Source organism: Nyctereutes procyonoides, unplaced genomic scaffold, assembly GCF_905146905.1.
Source record: "Nyctereutes procyonoides isolate TBG_1078 unplaced genomic scaffold, NYPRO_anot_genome, whole genome shotgun sequence".
Taxonomy (NCBI): domain Eukaryota; kingdom Metazoa; phylum Chordata; class Mammalia; order Carnivora; family Canidae; genus Nyctereutes; species Nyctereutes procyonoides.
The window spans coordinates 4,704,245-4,722,206 of NW_026575155.1; the positions used below are offsets into that span (position 1 = coordinate 4,704,245).

The window sequence follows — 17,962 nt, forward strand, 5'->3', positions numbered from 1 at the left end:
ACCAAAAAACCCTACCTAATTTATCTGTTGACCTTGTGTACAGAAACCTTGGGAACTTCACTTATTCATTCTAATACCTTATTTAGATATTCCTTTTATGTTTTTGTCATCTTTAAATTAGAGAATACTATTTTTTTGTTTGTATAAATGATATTTTTTCCTTTTCTTGCCTCGTTGATTAGGCTGTAACTCCAGGGCAGGATTATAGAGAGGTCATGCTATCAGTTATCCTCATTTCATTTGTTATCCCAGGAGGAACATTTCAAATATGTAATCTTAAATATGAAGCTTGCAGTCAACAGTTTATAGCACATGTTTTCAGATTAAAAATTTGATCTAGCTCTGGTTTTTTAAAAATCTTTATTATAAATTGGTCTGGAGTTGTATTATATGCTTTCTATGCATCTGTTGGAATAGCCATGTGAACTCTTTTATCCTGTTATTTTGGTCAATCATACAATCATATTGACTTTGCTTACATTTTCCTTTTTTTTTTTTTTTTTTAGATTTTTGAGAGAGAGGGAGAGAGAGAGAGAAGGGGAAAGGGTTAAAGGGAAGGACAGAGAATCTTAAATAGTCTCCATGCCCATCACGGAGCCCAACTCCGGGCTCAATCTCATGACCTGAGATGAAATCAAGCCTTGGTCACTTAACAGACTGAGCCACCCAGTCGTCCCATTTCCCTTTTTTGCTTTAAAATAATTTTAAACTTACAGAAAAGTTCCAAAACAACACATAATATTATTTTATTCTCCAAACATTTGAGAGTGATTTGCAAACATGATGCCCCATCCATCACCTGGAATACTCTAAGCATTCATTTCCCACAAACAAGGACATTCTCCCTCATAACTGCAATACAGCCATTAAAATCAAGAATGTAGCAGTGAGAATTACTACCATTTGATATTCAGACAATGTTCTAGTTTCACCAACTGTCCAATAATGACTTTCACATAAAAGGATTTAATTCAGGATTGTATGTTGTATTTAGTTACTACATCTCATTAGCCTCCTTTAACCTGGATAATTTTTCAGTGTTTCCTAAATTTTCACAATCTTGACATTTTTGAGGCTTATAGACCAGCTATTTTGAAGAATGTCCCACAATTTTGGTGTGTGTTTATTCAGAGCCAGATTTAGGTTCTTCCTTTGAGGTAGGAATATTACAGAAATGAAGCTGTATTCTCGCCCGTTACATATATGATGCATGATTTTGATGGTCCCATTCCCAGAAATGTTAATTAACCTTTATTATTTGGTTATGGTGGTGGCCTCTGGGTTTATCTACTGTGAAGATACTCGCATTAGCTTTGGAATTAAGAAGTATCTTTGTGGGGAGTCATTTTTAGAAATATGTCATTTCTCGGTAAGCTTTCATCTACTAGTCTTGGAGCCTTTTTGTGTTTTTTGGCTGAACTGATTATCAGTATGATGGGGACCTATTAGTGATTTTTTTTCAAAATCTATCATCCTTTATACAGTAATCAGTTGGCATTTTACTATAAGGAAAAACTTTCTTCTCTCCCACTTACTTATACATTTCTTTTTAAATTTTTATTTATTTATTTGACAGAATGAGAAGGAGAGCACAAGCAGGAGGAGCAGGAGAGGAGAGAGAGAAGAGACTCTCCACTGAGCAGGCATCCTAATTCAGGGCTTAATCCCAGGACCTTGGGATCATGACCTGAGCTGAAGGCAGACTCTTAACCAACTGAGGCACCCAGGCACCCCTATACATTTATTTTATATCCATAAATACACGTAAATTTATATTTTATTCAATGGTTATAGTATAATTAAATCCTATTGTTATTTAATTATTGTTCAGGCCATGGTGTATTTGGGCAATAGGAAACCCTTCAAGCTAGCATCTGTGTCATTTTGACACATTTTGACACAACATTTGACACATGTACTTATCATTTTTTTGAGAATTTCTTTTGGCACAAAAAGAGTTTAATCTCATGTTTTGACTTTTCTGCTATAACACTGGCATCAACCAACTTTCCAAAGTGCTTTATTTGGTTCCTCTTTCTGGACAAAACTTTTAAAAACGAAGGTCTAGATAATAGATGTGCTCACTGTCACAGGAGGTGCTAGTCCCAGGTCCTCTCAGTAGCTAAGCTAAGAAACATATGCATATGTATATTATATGCAGATGCACATCTATATTTATGCCCTATCTATATGAATATTTTGAAAACCATGCATTCACATTGATACTTGTGATTCCAGCCCAACCTCACAATGTTCATTCTGGTTTTCTGTCCATCATAGTTGTACATGACAGCCATGATCAATGACTTCCATTACCCTTAATTTATGTATTTATTTGATCAATCTTCCAATATATAACCAATTTTCACTGCTGATGAAATCCCATACTACAACTTCTATGAAGACACCCTCTTCACTCTATATGTGCTCCAACAACCCACAATCAGTTACTGGTGCCTCTGATCCATGTGGATGCCTAACTTATGTTGCTTAGTCTCTATCACCTGTGCAGGACTAGACAAATTTTCTCCTCAACCAGATTAGACTCCAGCACCCCCAAACGGGGCCTCCCCTGCTGTTCTCCATCATAAGATGCTCTCCTAATCCAATCAGGGTTCCAAGGCCCTACTCTGGATAGTTACCACTTACGTTACCCTTCTCTAGTGATCATTTTCCTCAACTACTGCCATCTTGCAATGGACTGTCCACCCCCCCACCCTGCCCTTCTCCCTAAATAGCCTTCATATTCCGCTCAGGTCCTGTTCTACCACACTAGGATCTATGGATGACACTGTACCCTGTTCAGTCTCTATAATCCATCCCAGGGCATTGTCACCTCCAAACAGCTTGTAAGCACCCTACTCCCACAGCTCATTTCCCCAGCCATTGATAACGAGCTATGTATTTCACTTTTCCTTGGTCTTCATAACTTCCTGAATTTCCATGTTATTATTTGGGATCATTCTCTACTTGAAGAAAGCTCTTTAGTATTTCTTAATGCAGTCTACTGGCCCCTTTTCTCTGGAAAAATATATTTATTTTATATTAAATTTTGAAGGATACTTTTATTAGATACAGGATTATAAACTGGCAGGATTTTTTCTCCATGATTACCATGAAAGAGATTGATCTTTTAGAACCAGGAAGAAGAAACTTACTTTTTAACACAATAAAATTGCAATGTTGCAATAATCCACACATATATTGTACATTATCCTCCTGAGTGATGCCTTATACATAAGCCTGTAATATAAGGTATATCTTTCAGGGTTTGCCTAAGGAAATAAAAACTCTTTTGTGTAGTTTAAGCATTTTTAGGAGTCTAGACCTTATGTAAATGAGATATTATCTCTGTTCTAAGCATCACTGATACATAGATGACTGCCAGTAAGAACTAGTACTGGGCCAGTGGTTTGTAAATTCTTTTTTTTTTCTTAAGTAGACCCAATGTGGGACTTGAATTCATGACCCTGAGATCAAGAACAGAGCTGAGATCAAGAGCCAGAGGTTTAACTGACCGTACCACACAGGTGCCCCAGTTTGGATGTTTTCTTTACAGAGGTCATGCTACTTCTGGTGGGCAACTGACCAGGCAAGGGAAATCCTGGGTCCAGAGAGGGGAGAATTAGAAAGATCTCATATTTATACTTACATATGAATGAGTCTTCATCAGTATCCCAATTTTGGGTTTTGGCAGCAGTGTGACATAAAAGTTCACTAAGTTGGTTATCTCCCCAAACAATTTAATTATTATACTTAAAGAAAAATTAATAAAAAGATAAACAGCAAATTACATGATTCAATAGTAAAATCACCTAGACTAAGGTGAGAATACTGAATAATTACAAATTTCAGGGTGGAAGAAGAGGTGGCATTAAAACAACAAAGGAATATATAAGCGGCCATTTTATTATACAGGAAATTCCTATCTAAGGGAAATAATTATTTATTCCTAAAAAAAAAAAAAAAACCAAATAGGTAATTTAGCAGTTTTGTGTTTCATTGATAACTTCAATTCATGAACCCATATACCCACATAAAGACAACATCACTCCTAACCACACATTTCATTGTAAGATGAAAAATAAAATAACAAAATTAAGAATAATTAAGGACAGAAGAAAAATTAGCTCCCCATACAAATTTATCATAGCCCTTAAACTAATGAAAACATAGTAAATAAGGCATTCCAAAAATAACAAATGTTGCTTGTTAAAGCATTGACTTTGATTGTGGGAATCCTGACATAATAGCAAAGGATTCTCAGTTATGAGGGCTTCTTTCTGAAAGTTAAAATGCAAATTAATGTAAAATATGAGGCTTACTCTTGCCTGTGGTTTGTCACACCCAACAGGGAGGGTATATAAAAGGCCCAAGACAGATGTTAGCATACACACTGAGAAAATCGATAACCTGCTCAACTGAAACCTCCGTTCTCAACACTATGTGCTATTACAGCAACTACTATGGTGGCCTGGGCTGTGGCTACCGTGGCCTGGGCTGGGGCTACGGTGGGTATGGATTTGGCTGCTACCGCCCATCTTGCTGTGGCAGATACTGGTCCTATGGATTCTACTGAGAACTTCTAGAGCCATTCGGTCTGCAGAACTCCTCCTCCTGTGCTTTCCAATCATCCTTCCAGGGTTCTTCTTATACGTAATTTCTTTCTCTTTCCAATGGTGAAAATTTTATCCAAGAGTACTTCAACTTCAGCATATGACAAATTCAGCATGCTTCAACTTGATTGACCAAAGTCACATGTAATACCTCATGAGTCATAAAAATGTTTATGTTGGATATTGTATTCCTTCTTCCTTCATTTTCACTTAATAATTTTGATATGGAAAAAGTTTTAAGTTGATGTTTCAATAAACTTTCTCATTCATTGCAAAATGCTTCATGTTTATATTCAATTCTCACTACCATGAGTAAGTGTGCATATGGGTGTTTATATTTCATTTAAGGACACATGATAAAAAACAGGGATCTTTACAGTTATTATAGCCACACATCTAAAGAACCTGGATGGTGAAATAATAATGCTGTTTAAAATGGTTTTGCTTGTCAGGTAAGAGGGAAACTGTTCACAGCAGTATAAAATGCAAGGCTCAGACAGGTTCTGTCCCTCAATCAGCCTTTTGATCACTGGAAAATAAACCTCATTCAGATTAATGAATAAAATTATGTTTTGCTACCTACTAAACATACTAATTCATATATATATATATATATATATATATATATATATATATATATAAAACAGATTACCTAAAGGATGCTCTATAGATACTCCATAGCTAGACTTCACTCAATCCAACACTCACTGTGTTCTTCATTTTATCCTCACCAATGTCTCTTGTTCCCTCTGCCTGACTCCATGCTGAACAATACCAAACACATAAACTGTTACATTTACCTTAGGAAAATCTTAAAACAGAGTCTTGTCTACCTGCTGGTTTAGACTCTGCATAAGTGAAATTTTCTCTCTGTTTGTACAAAGCAGGTCTGCTCTCAACTGAAAGGTAAGGACAATGAAAAGTAGCCCCATGCCTTATGTATTACCTCTGCTATTGTTGGAAAATATCTGCAGCAAGTCCAGGCCAATTATAAGACAAAAGGTGACGCCAGAAAATGAGGCAGAATTGTGTTTAAAGGAGCCTCAATCCTAGAATTGAGACATCAAAGAGATACATCTTTAGTACCACATCTGGGACAGTGGCATTTTACAGGATTGTGATACCCAAGAAGTGTAAGTCTGATAGATAAAGACAGAGAAAGAGAGAGAGAAAAGTAAAGGTGTGTGTGAAAGAGACAGAAAGAGGAGAAAAAAAAAGAGAGGATAGAGAGAGATGTAGATGCAATGAAATGTTTACAATTGAAGAATTTGAGTGAAGAAGACAGAAATTCTGTCTACTGGTCTTATACTTTTTTTATATAGAATATTTCAAAATAAATTATACCAAACATTTTAAAAGAAAAGACAAAGTTCTGATCACCAGTTCTGCCTGAAATACTTCATGTGACTCTGAATCACTCCAATACTCTACATTTGATCTGGTTAAATTTTCATCCTCATATATTAAGGCTTTAAGTGATGTATTGCTTATAGAAACAGCACTATTCACATATAAACATCAATATTGGCTGTTTCCTGATGCTACTGTGCTCATGGCAATTTGTTTCCATATTATCTTCTTCGGATCACTCCTCTATTGTTTGAGGAAAAAGAGCTGAAAATCTACCATGCCTCTTGCTTGATGGCTCAGTGTCCGTAACTGACAATTGCGTGCAAAAAGTCCCTGGCCAACCTCCCCTGCACACACCAGCTTCAACAAAGAGGATCATGGTTTTCCTTCTACATTACTGATTTTAGTATTTTTGGTTCTGATTTTTCCTTTGAAGGCACAACAACTTGTTTCTGCACTGATTTAGATCTCCTTCACTCCACATGCACACAAGGAACAATGTGAAAATGGAAATTTCATCTGGAGAAAGACCATTCAAGAGAGATGAAAAGAAGCAGAAAGTCTGAAAACTCGGATACCTATGAAAGAAAAATTGATCTGTATTTTGAGACATCCGTGCAAAAACTCCAGGATCAGATAGATTCACTGGTGAATCATTTAAGCTACTTAAGGAAAGCAGAAATACCAATTATACTAGTGTTCTTCCACAGAATAGGAAAAATGTAACACTAACAAAATCAAAACCTAATAAGGATATTGTAAGAAAGGGACTATTTCTGGTGAACTTTGCTATAAAAATCCGAAACAATATATCATTTTGAAACCAAATCCCATGAGCTGTATTCCAAAATTGCAAAATCCTAGATTGGTTTAATATATGAAAACTCAGTGCAATTCATCACATCAACGAAAAAACAAAGAAAGTCATATGAAAATCTTAAGAGATTCAGATAAAATACAAAATTCAGCATGCATTCATGAACTTTTTGAAATCTCAGTAAACCAGGACTACAAAAGAATTTCTTCATTTTGATAAATGGCATCTACCTAAAATCAATAGCTAATACATAATACTTAATGCTGAAATACAGAATAATTTCCACCTGAGGTTAGCAACAAGACAAGGATAACCCCAGCCGCAACTTAATAAAAGTTTGTACCACTTTGATACAACTTTGTACCGTCATTCAGTGCCAGTGCAATACCACATAAATAAATAAGTACACACACGTAAGAGAGACTAGAAAGGAAAATAGAGACCTGCCATCAACAGCAAATTACATGATCATGTATGTTCCTAACACATGGTTCAAGTAAAAGGACAAAGGCCAATGGAAAAAAAAAGAGATTCTATAAACAGACTCAAATTTAACAAAGTAACCAGATGTGTACTACTGAGATATCATAGCAGTGTAGAAGATGAAAGGATTAACTTCATAACATATAATTTTAGATTACTTTGATAACAATATATAAGAAAATCACCTTGATTCATACCTGGCACCAAAATAAGATGTGAGAATGTCTTGGTTAATAAGAAATAGGCAGTGATTTCTTCAACAGGAGGCAAAGATCACTAGCTATAAAAAAATTTTTTTTCTAAAATTTTATTTATTTGGGGATTCCTGGGTGGCTCAGTGACTTAGCATCTGCCTTTGGCTCAAGGCGTGATCCTGGAGTCCCAGGATCGAGTCCCGCATCAGGCTTCCTGCATGGAGCCTGCTTCTCCCTCTGCCTGTGTCTGCGCTTCTCTCAGATCAACAAGGCCACAGAGAGAGAGAGAGAGAGGCAGAGACACAGGCAGAGGGAGAAGCAGGCTCCATGCAGGGAGCCGGATGCGGGACTCGATCTTGGGACTCCAGGATCACGCCTTGAGCCAAAGGCAGACGCTAAGTCACTGAGCTACCCAGGAGTCCCATATAAAAAAAATTAATAAATTGGACTTGATCAAAATTAAAGACTTCTATTTTCTTGAGAGAGAGAGAGAGAGAATTTTAAGCAGACCGCATTCCCAGGGAGAAGCCTGAAGTAGGGCTCAATCTCATGACCCTGAAATCATGATCTGAGCCCAAATCCAGTCAGACATTTAACCAACTGAACCACTCCAGTGTTCCAAGATTTCTATTTTTAAAAGTGAAAAATCCACTGACAGAGAGAGATAATCACATGATATATATCCAAAAAAATGGTTTGTGGAAAAATTAAAATGCCTGCAAATCTTTAGACAATGACACAAAACACAATTAAAAATGGCCAAAAATCTGAACAAGTATTTTACAGCAGACCATACCAAAAGATAACTAACTTATTAGAACAAGAAAATGCAGATTATAACCACAACAAAAGAGCACTGCATACCCATCAAAATGACTAAAATTAAAGAGACTGATAATACCAAGTAATTTTGAGAATGTGTAGCAAATGGAACTCACAAACATTATGGGTGAGCATGTAAACACGCAACTGCTATGCGAATTGGCAGCATCTAAAAATGCTAAACACACACATTCTCTCAACGCCAGCATTTCCACTCTAACAGAAATGATGACTTGTGTCCAGCTCAGTTATCTTGTCCCTTCCACATATTCCCAAATCTACATATGTAAACTCTAAATTCTTAAACAGCCTTCTGAGAAACTTAAGTTATTTTTAGAAAATGAACCAACAGGGGAACCTGGGTGGCTCAGGCACTTAGGCATCAGACTCTTAATTTTGACTCAGGTCATGGTCTCAAGGTCATGAGATTGAACCCTATGTTGGGCTCGACACTGAGCATGGAACCTGCTTAAGAGTCTCTCTCCCTTGGTCCCTCCCCCAACTCATTCTCTCTTTCTCCCCCCCTCTCAAAAATTAAAAAAAAAAAAGTCAACAAACTAAAACTTGAAGAAAGAACTGAATGCTCTTGTCACACCAAGTCACCAGGACACATCATTTCAAGTAAATAAGTATAAGTAAGCATGGGCCACAAAAAGGAGGGGAAGGGAATCTCTAAAAGTACATGATTTCATCAAGGTTATTTTGACATCAAAGCAAAATAGGCTTGGTAATGAGGGTCTTCACTTAGTCTACTGATTCAGAAGGACCTCCAGTGCCTTCTAATGGCTCCTAAATGTCATTCAAATGTTTTCATTGATGGAATTTGATGCATAATCTTATTTTGTAAGGCATATTGGGGAATGTAATCCCTGGGCTTTCAGACCTACTGTTACTTGGGAGTGGGGAGTGAATAATAAACTGATCATCTCCTTTAAATTAATCACATTTTAAGAGTAATTGCCTTTCAAAATTGAACAAAAATGTCTTATTAAATCATATGATTTAATTATGGGATGCTTGATATAATAGCAAACCAAATCCTATGAACTCTCTTTTCCTAAGTAAACAAAAGAATCAGTAAATTTTTATGGTAAAAGTTATTTTAAATGATTAGCCCAGCAATTCCTGTGGTTTGCCCCATGCACCACTGACTGTGATGATGGCATTTAAATTAAGAATAATTTCCTGCTCCTCAACTGGACCTTCCATTCATACTATAGCAAGTATTATGACAGTCTAGGCTCTTGCTGTGGTTGTGGCAGGTATGGGGAGAGCTGCTGCTGCCCACCATCGTGCTGTGGCAGATTCTGATCCTATGGATTCTACTGAGAATTTCAGCCTATTGGACTCATCCTGCTGCCAATAAAGATGACCTTAGAATTTCTATTATATTTTTAATGCAGAGTACACTCATCTTAGGCTACCAGGAGAAACATAGTTCATACTTTGACACAACATCTTTGTTGATTAAACTGTTGGGATACCTTAAATTTTATATTTTGGAAAGATGCTTTTGCTTTGATATTGCATTTCCACCATATTTCCATATGAATTCTGATTTAAAGACATCTATAAGAAAAAAGTCTTAGTTTGTTTTTCAACAATCTATTTCACATTACGTGCAGTGTTTTCTCATGATTTTTGCATGTTCATGTATATTTAACAGATGATGGGGGTGAAAATAAAGAATAACGGAGCAACAGAAAGACAGCCTGAGATGGTAGTGATGAGAAAAATAAAAAAATCCTACTGCCTTTGGTATTCTCCTGAGTGTTATATTTTGCCTAAAACAACAACAATTAGTCTCTATCCAGACTCCATATTAAAATTTTCAGTGATCAGAGCAAGAATTGAAATGGTGGTCCACATATTACATATCTAAACACATCAAACTTACAGTCTAAATATGAGCCCAATGCTTCAACCAGAAAAAATACCACATTAGATATGATCTAAATACTACGCTACCATAATAAATTTCATAATGATTTTCAAAGCAAGGTTTTATCTTGAAATTTTCAGACTCCTTGTTCTGCAAACAGCAACTAAAAGTGTTGGTCTTTGGCTTATAATATGCCACCTTCTCTTTCCATGTCTGTCACTGCTGGTGGAAATGTGAAATGGTACACCACTTTGGAAGAAACTCTGGCAGTTTCTTACAAAATTAAACATACTCCTAGTACATAGTACAGCAATCACACTACTTGTCATTTACAAAAGGAGTTTAAAACTTATGCCCGCATAAAACCCTGCACATGGGTGTTTATAGCAGCTTTATTCATAATTGCCTAAATTTAAAAGCAACTGGGATGCCCTTCAGTAGGTGAATGGATAAATAAACTGCAGTACATTCAGACAATGGGATATTATTCAGTGCTAAAAAGAAATAAGCTATCAAGCCAGAAAAAGACATGAGGGAAGTTTAAAGGCATATTAGTACATTAAAGAAGTCAATCTGAAAAGCTACATACTGTATGATTATACAACAACCAGATGACATTATGGAAAAGGCAAAATTACAGAGACTGTAAAGAGATCTATAGTTGCTAGGATGTGGAAGCAAGAAAAGAACAAATAGATGGAGCACAGAAAATTTTTAGAACAGTGAAACCACTCCCTATGATACCCTAATGGTGGACACATGTCATTATGTGTCCATTATTTGTCCAAATTCATAGAATGGACAATACCAAGAGTCAACTGTAACAAAAAGTATGGAGTTGGGTGATTTTGATGTGCCAATATATGCTCTTCATTTATAACAAATGCACTATTTTCATGGAGAATATTGATAGCGTGGGAGAATATGCATGTATAGGGGCAGGCAACATATGAGAAATCTCTATACCTTATCCTCAATTAGCTGTGAACCAAAAAGTGCACTAAAAATTGTTTTAATAAAAAATTTAGCAGCAAATTTTAAAAAAACAGGGGCTCTTTCAGTCTCTGTTTTTGGCTGTCCCCCAACACCACACAACTGAACTCCATTATTTACTACAGTATCTGTAGACCTATTTTTTTTCTTTATATTGGTTTCTCCTGCATCAAAAGCTTCTCATCACAAAGATAACAGAAAGTCTACCATGATTATGGATAGTTATTTGGTGCACCTTCTTGACATTCTTGTCCAAAACTACTCCAGGAAAACTTTCCTTCTTACTTTCTCATTCCAACGCACAGAATTCAGCAAACTGGACCATGGTCTTCCCTCTTCTTCTGACATTGGGTAGTTTCAACATTTTTTTCCAAATACAATATTTCTTTTTAATGACCCTAACTTCCCCTTAAACCCAGTAAACTGAAACAATGGGAAAATGAAATTTTAGTTATTTTATATGATTTGTAAGAAATTGAAACATTTCATCCAAAAGGTATGTATATAGGCAATGAAGTTTTTTTATAATTACAAAACAATGATGCTGACTATGTGACCAACCAACTTACATGGCTAACTACCATTTTTAAACTGCAAATTTCTATTAATAATTGGGGGTAAATTCATTATATATTTATAAAACACTGAGTATTTTATGTTCCAGAGAAACTCTTTGTATGTTTCACTGTCACAAAAGTCAATTAAATCAAAACTATTCTATTTTTGACCACGGGATGCCAAAACTTCTTGAAATGCCCTTGCACAAATTACTTCATTCTCAATTTATGAACAAGAAAATAATGTTACCAAAAGTTGTAAAATTCACTGCTTTAAATATCATCACATCAGAGGCCCTCAATAAATATTTGTTGAATGGACAAATTAATAGTTAGTATCCAATAAGAACCATGCGAGAAAGAAGGGTTATTGACATATACACATAAGCCTACCGCCATGTGTCAGTGCCCAAAGATGATATAAATTGTATTTCTTATGGTGTTAGAGATAACTTAGGTGCAGCATTAGTAGAAAGCGGGGGCTCACTTTGTCTTTCACATGATCTTCTTGTGGCTATGAATAGGGCAATGATGCAGGAACATGCTGATCACTCTGAGGCTCAGCCAAGAGACCAACCAGAGAAGATTGGTATAAACACTCGAAAATGGAAAAATAAAATAAAATTATTTCTTAGAACATGTAAACTGTCTTTTATTAATTCATTTTCATGTTTATATGTGACATTATCTTTGAGTGACATTGCATATGCACTGCCTCTTATCTAGGTTTCTTTCCCTTGGAAACAGCACTGGACATCTCTCCTTTCATGAGACATCTCTTCCTTCCCTCACCGGTGTAAGTATAGAGCACAGCAACTTTTAGACATTAACATTCATTTTAATGAAAACCTTGGAGTTCCTCTGGGTAAAGATTTGGTCTTTCCAAAAGGAAGAATTTCTCTCTGTGTGCATGAATCACCTCCCACCCAAGAGGATAGGTAAGCAAGATCAAGCTGGCCCTCATTTTACATGAAACACTCTGTGTAGACCGGTCATACAGCAAGGTGCATGGTAGAAATATAACAAGGAAGGGACTAGTGGTAGGAGGCCAGTATCTACACTGGGATTTTTGGCCTAAGTCCTCCACAGAATCTTCTCAAGGACAGTAAGATTTTATACACTAATGCAGGAAATTAAAGCACTTTCTCTGTTTTACTAATAAGAAATTATATTTCAGATGAGGTAAATAAACCACAATATATAAGAAAATCATATTTATATGTAAAGCCCAAGTTTCATTATAATAGAAAACTCATCCAAATATAGTCAATGTCAAATTTCCCAATATTTCACAATACTGAACATGAGTTAAGTGATGACTTTGTAACACTAGGAATATATATTCAGCCTGTCAATCACAAATAATAACTAGGATTATCTTGAGCAAAAAACAACTTTATTTTCTGCTAAGAAGAGGACAGGGAATTTGCAGACTTGTGGCTGGAGGTAACATCCCTATTCTTTGCACCCACATACCCTTTTATTCATAACTGGATATCTGATTATGGAAATGATTATTAGCAAAGTCAAACCTTTTGAAAACAGGTTTCCATGTTTTATAGCATCACATGAAATTGATCCTATACTTCAAAGTAATTAAATTTAGAGTGAGAATAGCTTTTGGAAATTGGATATGAATTTTTTGTTAAAGAATGATATGATTGTACGAATCATTACACAATAACAAATCTTTGCTAAAGGGGCCTCCTTGCCATAAGAAATAAGTACTGAACAGATCTACAGAAAGTTATCATGATATGAGGCAAACATATCAGGATGCCTGAATAATCCAGTCAGTTAACTGTCTGACTCTTGATCTCAGTTCAGGTCTTGATCTCAGGGTCCTAAGTTCAAGCTCCACATTGGAATTCACAATGGTCATGGAGCCTACTTAAAAACAAAATGAGGTAAACATACTGACTTTAGTTTTTTTCCAGATACAGCTGAGGGTGTATAAAAGGCCCAATGCACATGGTGACATTCAGACTGCTCTTCAAGTAGACCTTCTTCTCCCGGAACCATGTGCTACTGGGCTGCAGCGATGGTGGCCAGATGTGGCTATGGCTATGGTTATCCTGGCTATACTGTTGCTATACATTAAATGTTTGTGTCTCCAAGAATTAATATGTTTAAATCATAATTCCCAATGTGATGATATTAGGAGGTAAGGCCTTTGGGAGGTGATTTGTGCCCTCATAAAAGAGACCCCAGACAGCTCTCTCACCACTTTCCTCCATATGAGGACACGATGACAAGACAGCCAATCATTAACCAGGAAGCAGCTCTTCACCTGACACTGAATTTGCCAGCACCTTGATCTTGGACTTCATAGCCTTCAGAACCATGAGCCCAGTGCTTCTTGAGGAACCATGAGGAACAAATGTTTGTGATTTAATCTCCCCATCTTTGATACTTTGCAATAGTGGCCTGAACAGACTAAGAAGTTGGATGGGGATATGCCTGCTGCTAAATATCTTGCTGTAGCAGATACTGGTCCTATGGGTTATAGTGACAATGTTTCTGAGGAAGTCAGCCTGAATTCCTCTTCCTTTGATTCAGGAATCAAACCTGAAGATTCCTGGGTTCCAGAGTTATTTTGGTAAATCCGTTATGACCCAATGGCAAATGTATGCTAAGAAACATTGGAAAAAGAAGATTCAGATTGTCTAAACTTCAACTGACCAAAATCATCTGGGTTATCCTACATCTTAAAGATAGTTTCCTTAATTGGGGCACCTGGGTTGCTCAGTCAATTAAGCATCAGATACTTGGTTTCCATTCAAGTCATGATCTCAGGGTCCTGGAATCAATGCAGAGCCAGCTTGAGGATTCTTTCTCCCTCTGCCTCTCCCTCCACTCATGTGCTCTCTCTCCCCATGTCTCTCTCTAAAATAAATAAATCTTTAAAAAAGAAAAATATAATTTCCTTTATTTTGGTAATGTTATCTTTTTGTTAAAATCTTAACCCAATAGCTGTCATGTGAGAATGTTTTGTGTTTATTTTTTAATAAACCTTTCCATTGGCAAAACTACTTGTTGCCATTTTCACTTATTACTGTCACTCTTGTGTTTATTCATGTTGTGAGTTTGAGGGTTTATTTGAAGTCACTACATTACCTTTGTTGCTCTTTTTCATATGACCATTGTAAAATCTGTTCTTTTCACGTGCATTCACAAAATGCTTCTCTCCACACCTCATCAAGTTAAGCTTCACAGTTAGTAAACTATTATCCCTTTTTCTCTCAAATATTCCAAAATGCCTCAAGCTGTAGAATTTTTCTGCCTCCCCAGAGGCGGGGCAGTATCATTCAAGTTGTGTGGCTGAATGATTCACATGTGTATGGCTACTCCTCTTCAGTTAACAGATAAAGCATTGGAACCTATCCCTCATCTTGTGTCTACAGGTAGGATGAGCTGTCTGTCTTCATGTCTGTGAGAATCTGTAAGAACCAACTCATGGTTACCATCTTGGAAACCAGGTCTAAGTGAACTCTGGACCACTGCTTTCTCACTTTTATCAGTGATAGCTAAATTTTGCATTCCCAACTTCTCTTCCAAAGACATGACAATTACATATTTTTCTCACTAATTTTGGCTTTCTCCCTAAATCTAACAGGAATCTGAAATGCCAATTTCCCTGGGCTGTATTTGAAATATACCTTTATAATCACATGTATATTTTTGGTTAATTTTCATAGACCATCAAAGTACATTGGGAATTGAAAACACATACCCAATTAGAAAGTGACAAATTGGGATGCCTGGGTGGCTCAGTGGTTGGGCCTCTGCCTTCTGCTCAGGATGTGATCCCAGAGTTCTGGGATCAAGTCCCACAATGGGCTCTCTATAGGGAGCCTGCTTCTCCCTCTGCCTATATCTCTGCCTTCTCTCTGTGTCTCTCCTGATAAATAAATAAAATCTTAAAAAAAAAGAAAGTGACAATATAGCGATGTCCGTTAAACTAGAAAATTGCTTGCCTTGAACTATGCAAAGAAAATTTTTAAAAAACATTATTTAGCATTTCAATACGAAAAAATAAATCATCTACTTAATTATTCTTTTGGAATTGTAAGGACATTCAGTTCTTGTCCTTGAACAATCAAATGTCCTTGCAAAATTTCCATAGGTCCATGCTAAGACATGAACTAATTCCTTGAAAGACATAAATTACCAAAACTCACACAAAGAGAAATAGATAACTTTAACAGCCCTTTATGTATTAAAGAAATTGAATCAATAATCACTAATCTTTCATAAAGGAAAGCACTATGCACAGATGTTTTACTGGTGAACCGTAGCAGAAAAATCAAGAAGGAAACTATACCAATTATCTATAACATATTTCAAAACATGTAAGCAGAGGAAGTACTTCCTAACTTATTCTAAAATACCAGAATTACCTTAATACCTAAATCAGATAAAGACATTTTAAGAAAGGGAAATTAAAAAGCAATTTCCTGGGGCATCTGGGTGGCTCAGTTGATTAAGCGTCTGACTCTTGATTTCAGCTCAGGTCACCATCTCAGGATTGTGAGATGGAGTCCCAGGTCAGGCTCCGTGCTAAGTGGGGAGCCTGTTTAAGACTCTCTTTCTCCCTCTCCCTGTGCCCCTCTCCACATGAACGTTCTCTCTCTCTTAAAAAAAATTAATTTAAAATTAAAAAAATAATAAAAAGCAATTTCTTCATGAATCTAGCTGCAAAAATCTTCCCAAAAAAGTTAGTTCAATTACAACAGTGTGTGAAAAGACTATCTATTGTATGATTCCAATTTTATAACATTCTGGAAAAGACACAGCTAGACATATGGTAAAAAGATCAGTGATTTCCAGGGGTTCAAGTGGAGGGGAAGGACAAGAATGGGGAGTTCTCCTAGGGAGTGAAACTATTCTGCATGTTATTGTACTGGCAAATACATACCACTATTCTTTGCCCAAATCTGTATAGGTTTACAGCACAAACAGTGAATCTTAAGCAATTTTTTAAAAAGTATTTTAGGAGAATAGGGGATTCTAGAATGGAATAGAGAATATTACAAAATCACCTATATCACAATTACATGAAACATTCTCACAGAAGCAAGTAGGGGAAAATGTTGCTGACTTAAGTATCTTTAGAAATGAGTGGAGGACGTAAGACCAAAGGCAAAAGAAACTATACATCAACCAATTAATCAATTCCATCTAAGCCAGTTCACAGATTCGGAACTTCTTGAATGAATGGAAGGCAGGTCCCTTGAGGAAGGTCTCTACCACATTGTCCAAAAATTATACTGTGTAAGTCTTCCCTTCAGCATTCCTCAAAGGGACTCATGACAATTTACTGGTGACAGTAACAATTGACTAATGACAAGTGACAATTTTAGTGACAGTGCACCAAGGAAGGGAAAAGTACTGGAATTTTCAGGGATTACCTGACTCTGCCTCTAAAATGACACTGACTTTTTAGAGTCCCAAAATACCATTATGGTCCAGTCAAATGATTAATGGAGCTTTAGCTTAGATGTATCTCATAATGGGCTCAGTAAATCCATGAATCCTCCCTGTGAGTATGCATTGTTAGCAAAGATATATTTATAACTGGCAGGATCTGCACATTGAATCCCTGGAGTGAGGTCTATTATGGTAATAAAAAAAAAAAGAAAAAAGAAAAAAAGAAAGAATAAAACCACTAGAGCTTCCTCTTTCTATCAAAATAGTAGATCAAAAACAATAGTTTATTTCTGGAAAAATTAAGTATACTAATACTACCTGTAATAATTTCCCAAGGCTGATGTAACAAAGCACCATACATTGGTAACTGAAAGCAAGAGAAATTTATTCCCTCATAGTTCTGAACACCAAAAATTCAAAATTAAAGTGTTGGTGAGGCCTTGCTCTTTCTGAAGACTCTAGAGGAGAATCCTTTCTTGTCTCTTCCTAGCTTCTGGTGATTGCTGGCAATCCTTGGTTTTCCATGTCACATCACTTGAACATCACTCCCAATTTCTGCCTCCATTGTTATATGACCTTACCCTGTGTGTCTCTGTGTCCACACGTGGCCTTCTTATAAGGACATTAGTCATTGGATTTAAGGTTTACCCTAATTCACTATGACATCATCTTAGCTTGATCACATCTACAAAGACTCTATTTCCAAATAAGGTCACATTCACAGTTACTAGGGGTTAAGATTTCAACATATTTTTTGAGGGGACACAATTCAAGACATGACACTGTCATTAAAGTGTATAAATTTCAGGGGTTGTGGT

General features: G+C 36.3%; 1 protein-coding gene across 1 annotated transcript; it reads left to right on the forward strand.

The window, feature by feature from the left end:
• The first annotated feature begins 4,405 nt into the window (after positions 1-4,405).
• LOC129502183 (keratin-associated protein 20-2-like) lies at positions 4,406-4,893 on the forward strand. The gene has a single exon (XM_055313681.1). It carries the CDS (start codon positions 4,445-4,447, stop codon positions 4,577-4,579), a length of 135 nt encoding a protein of 44 aa, XP_055169656.1. The 5' UTR covers positions 4,406-4,444; the 3' UTR covers positions 4,580-4,893.
• The last annotated feature ends 13,069 nt before the right edge of the window (positions 4,894-17,962 follow it).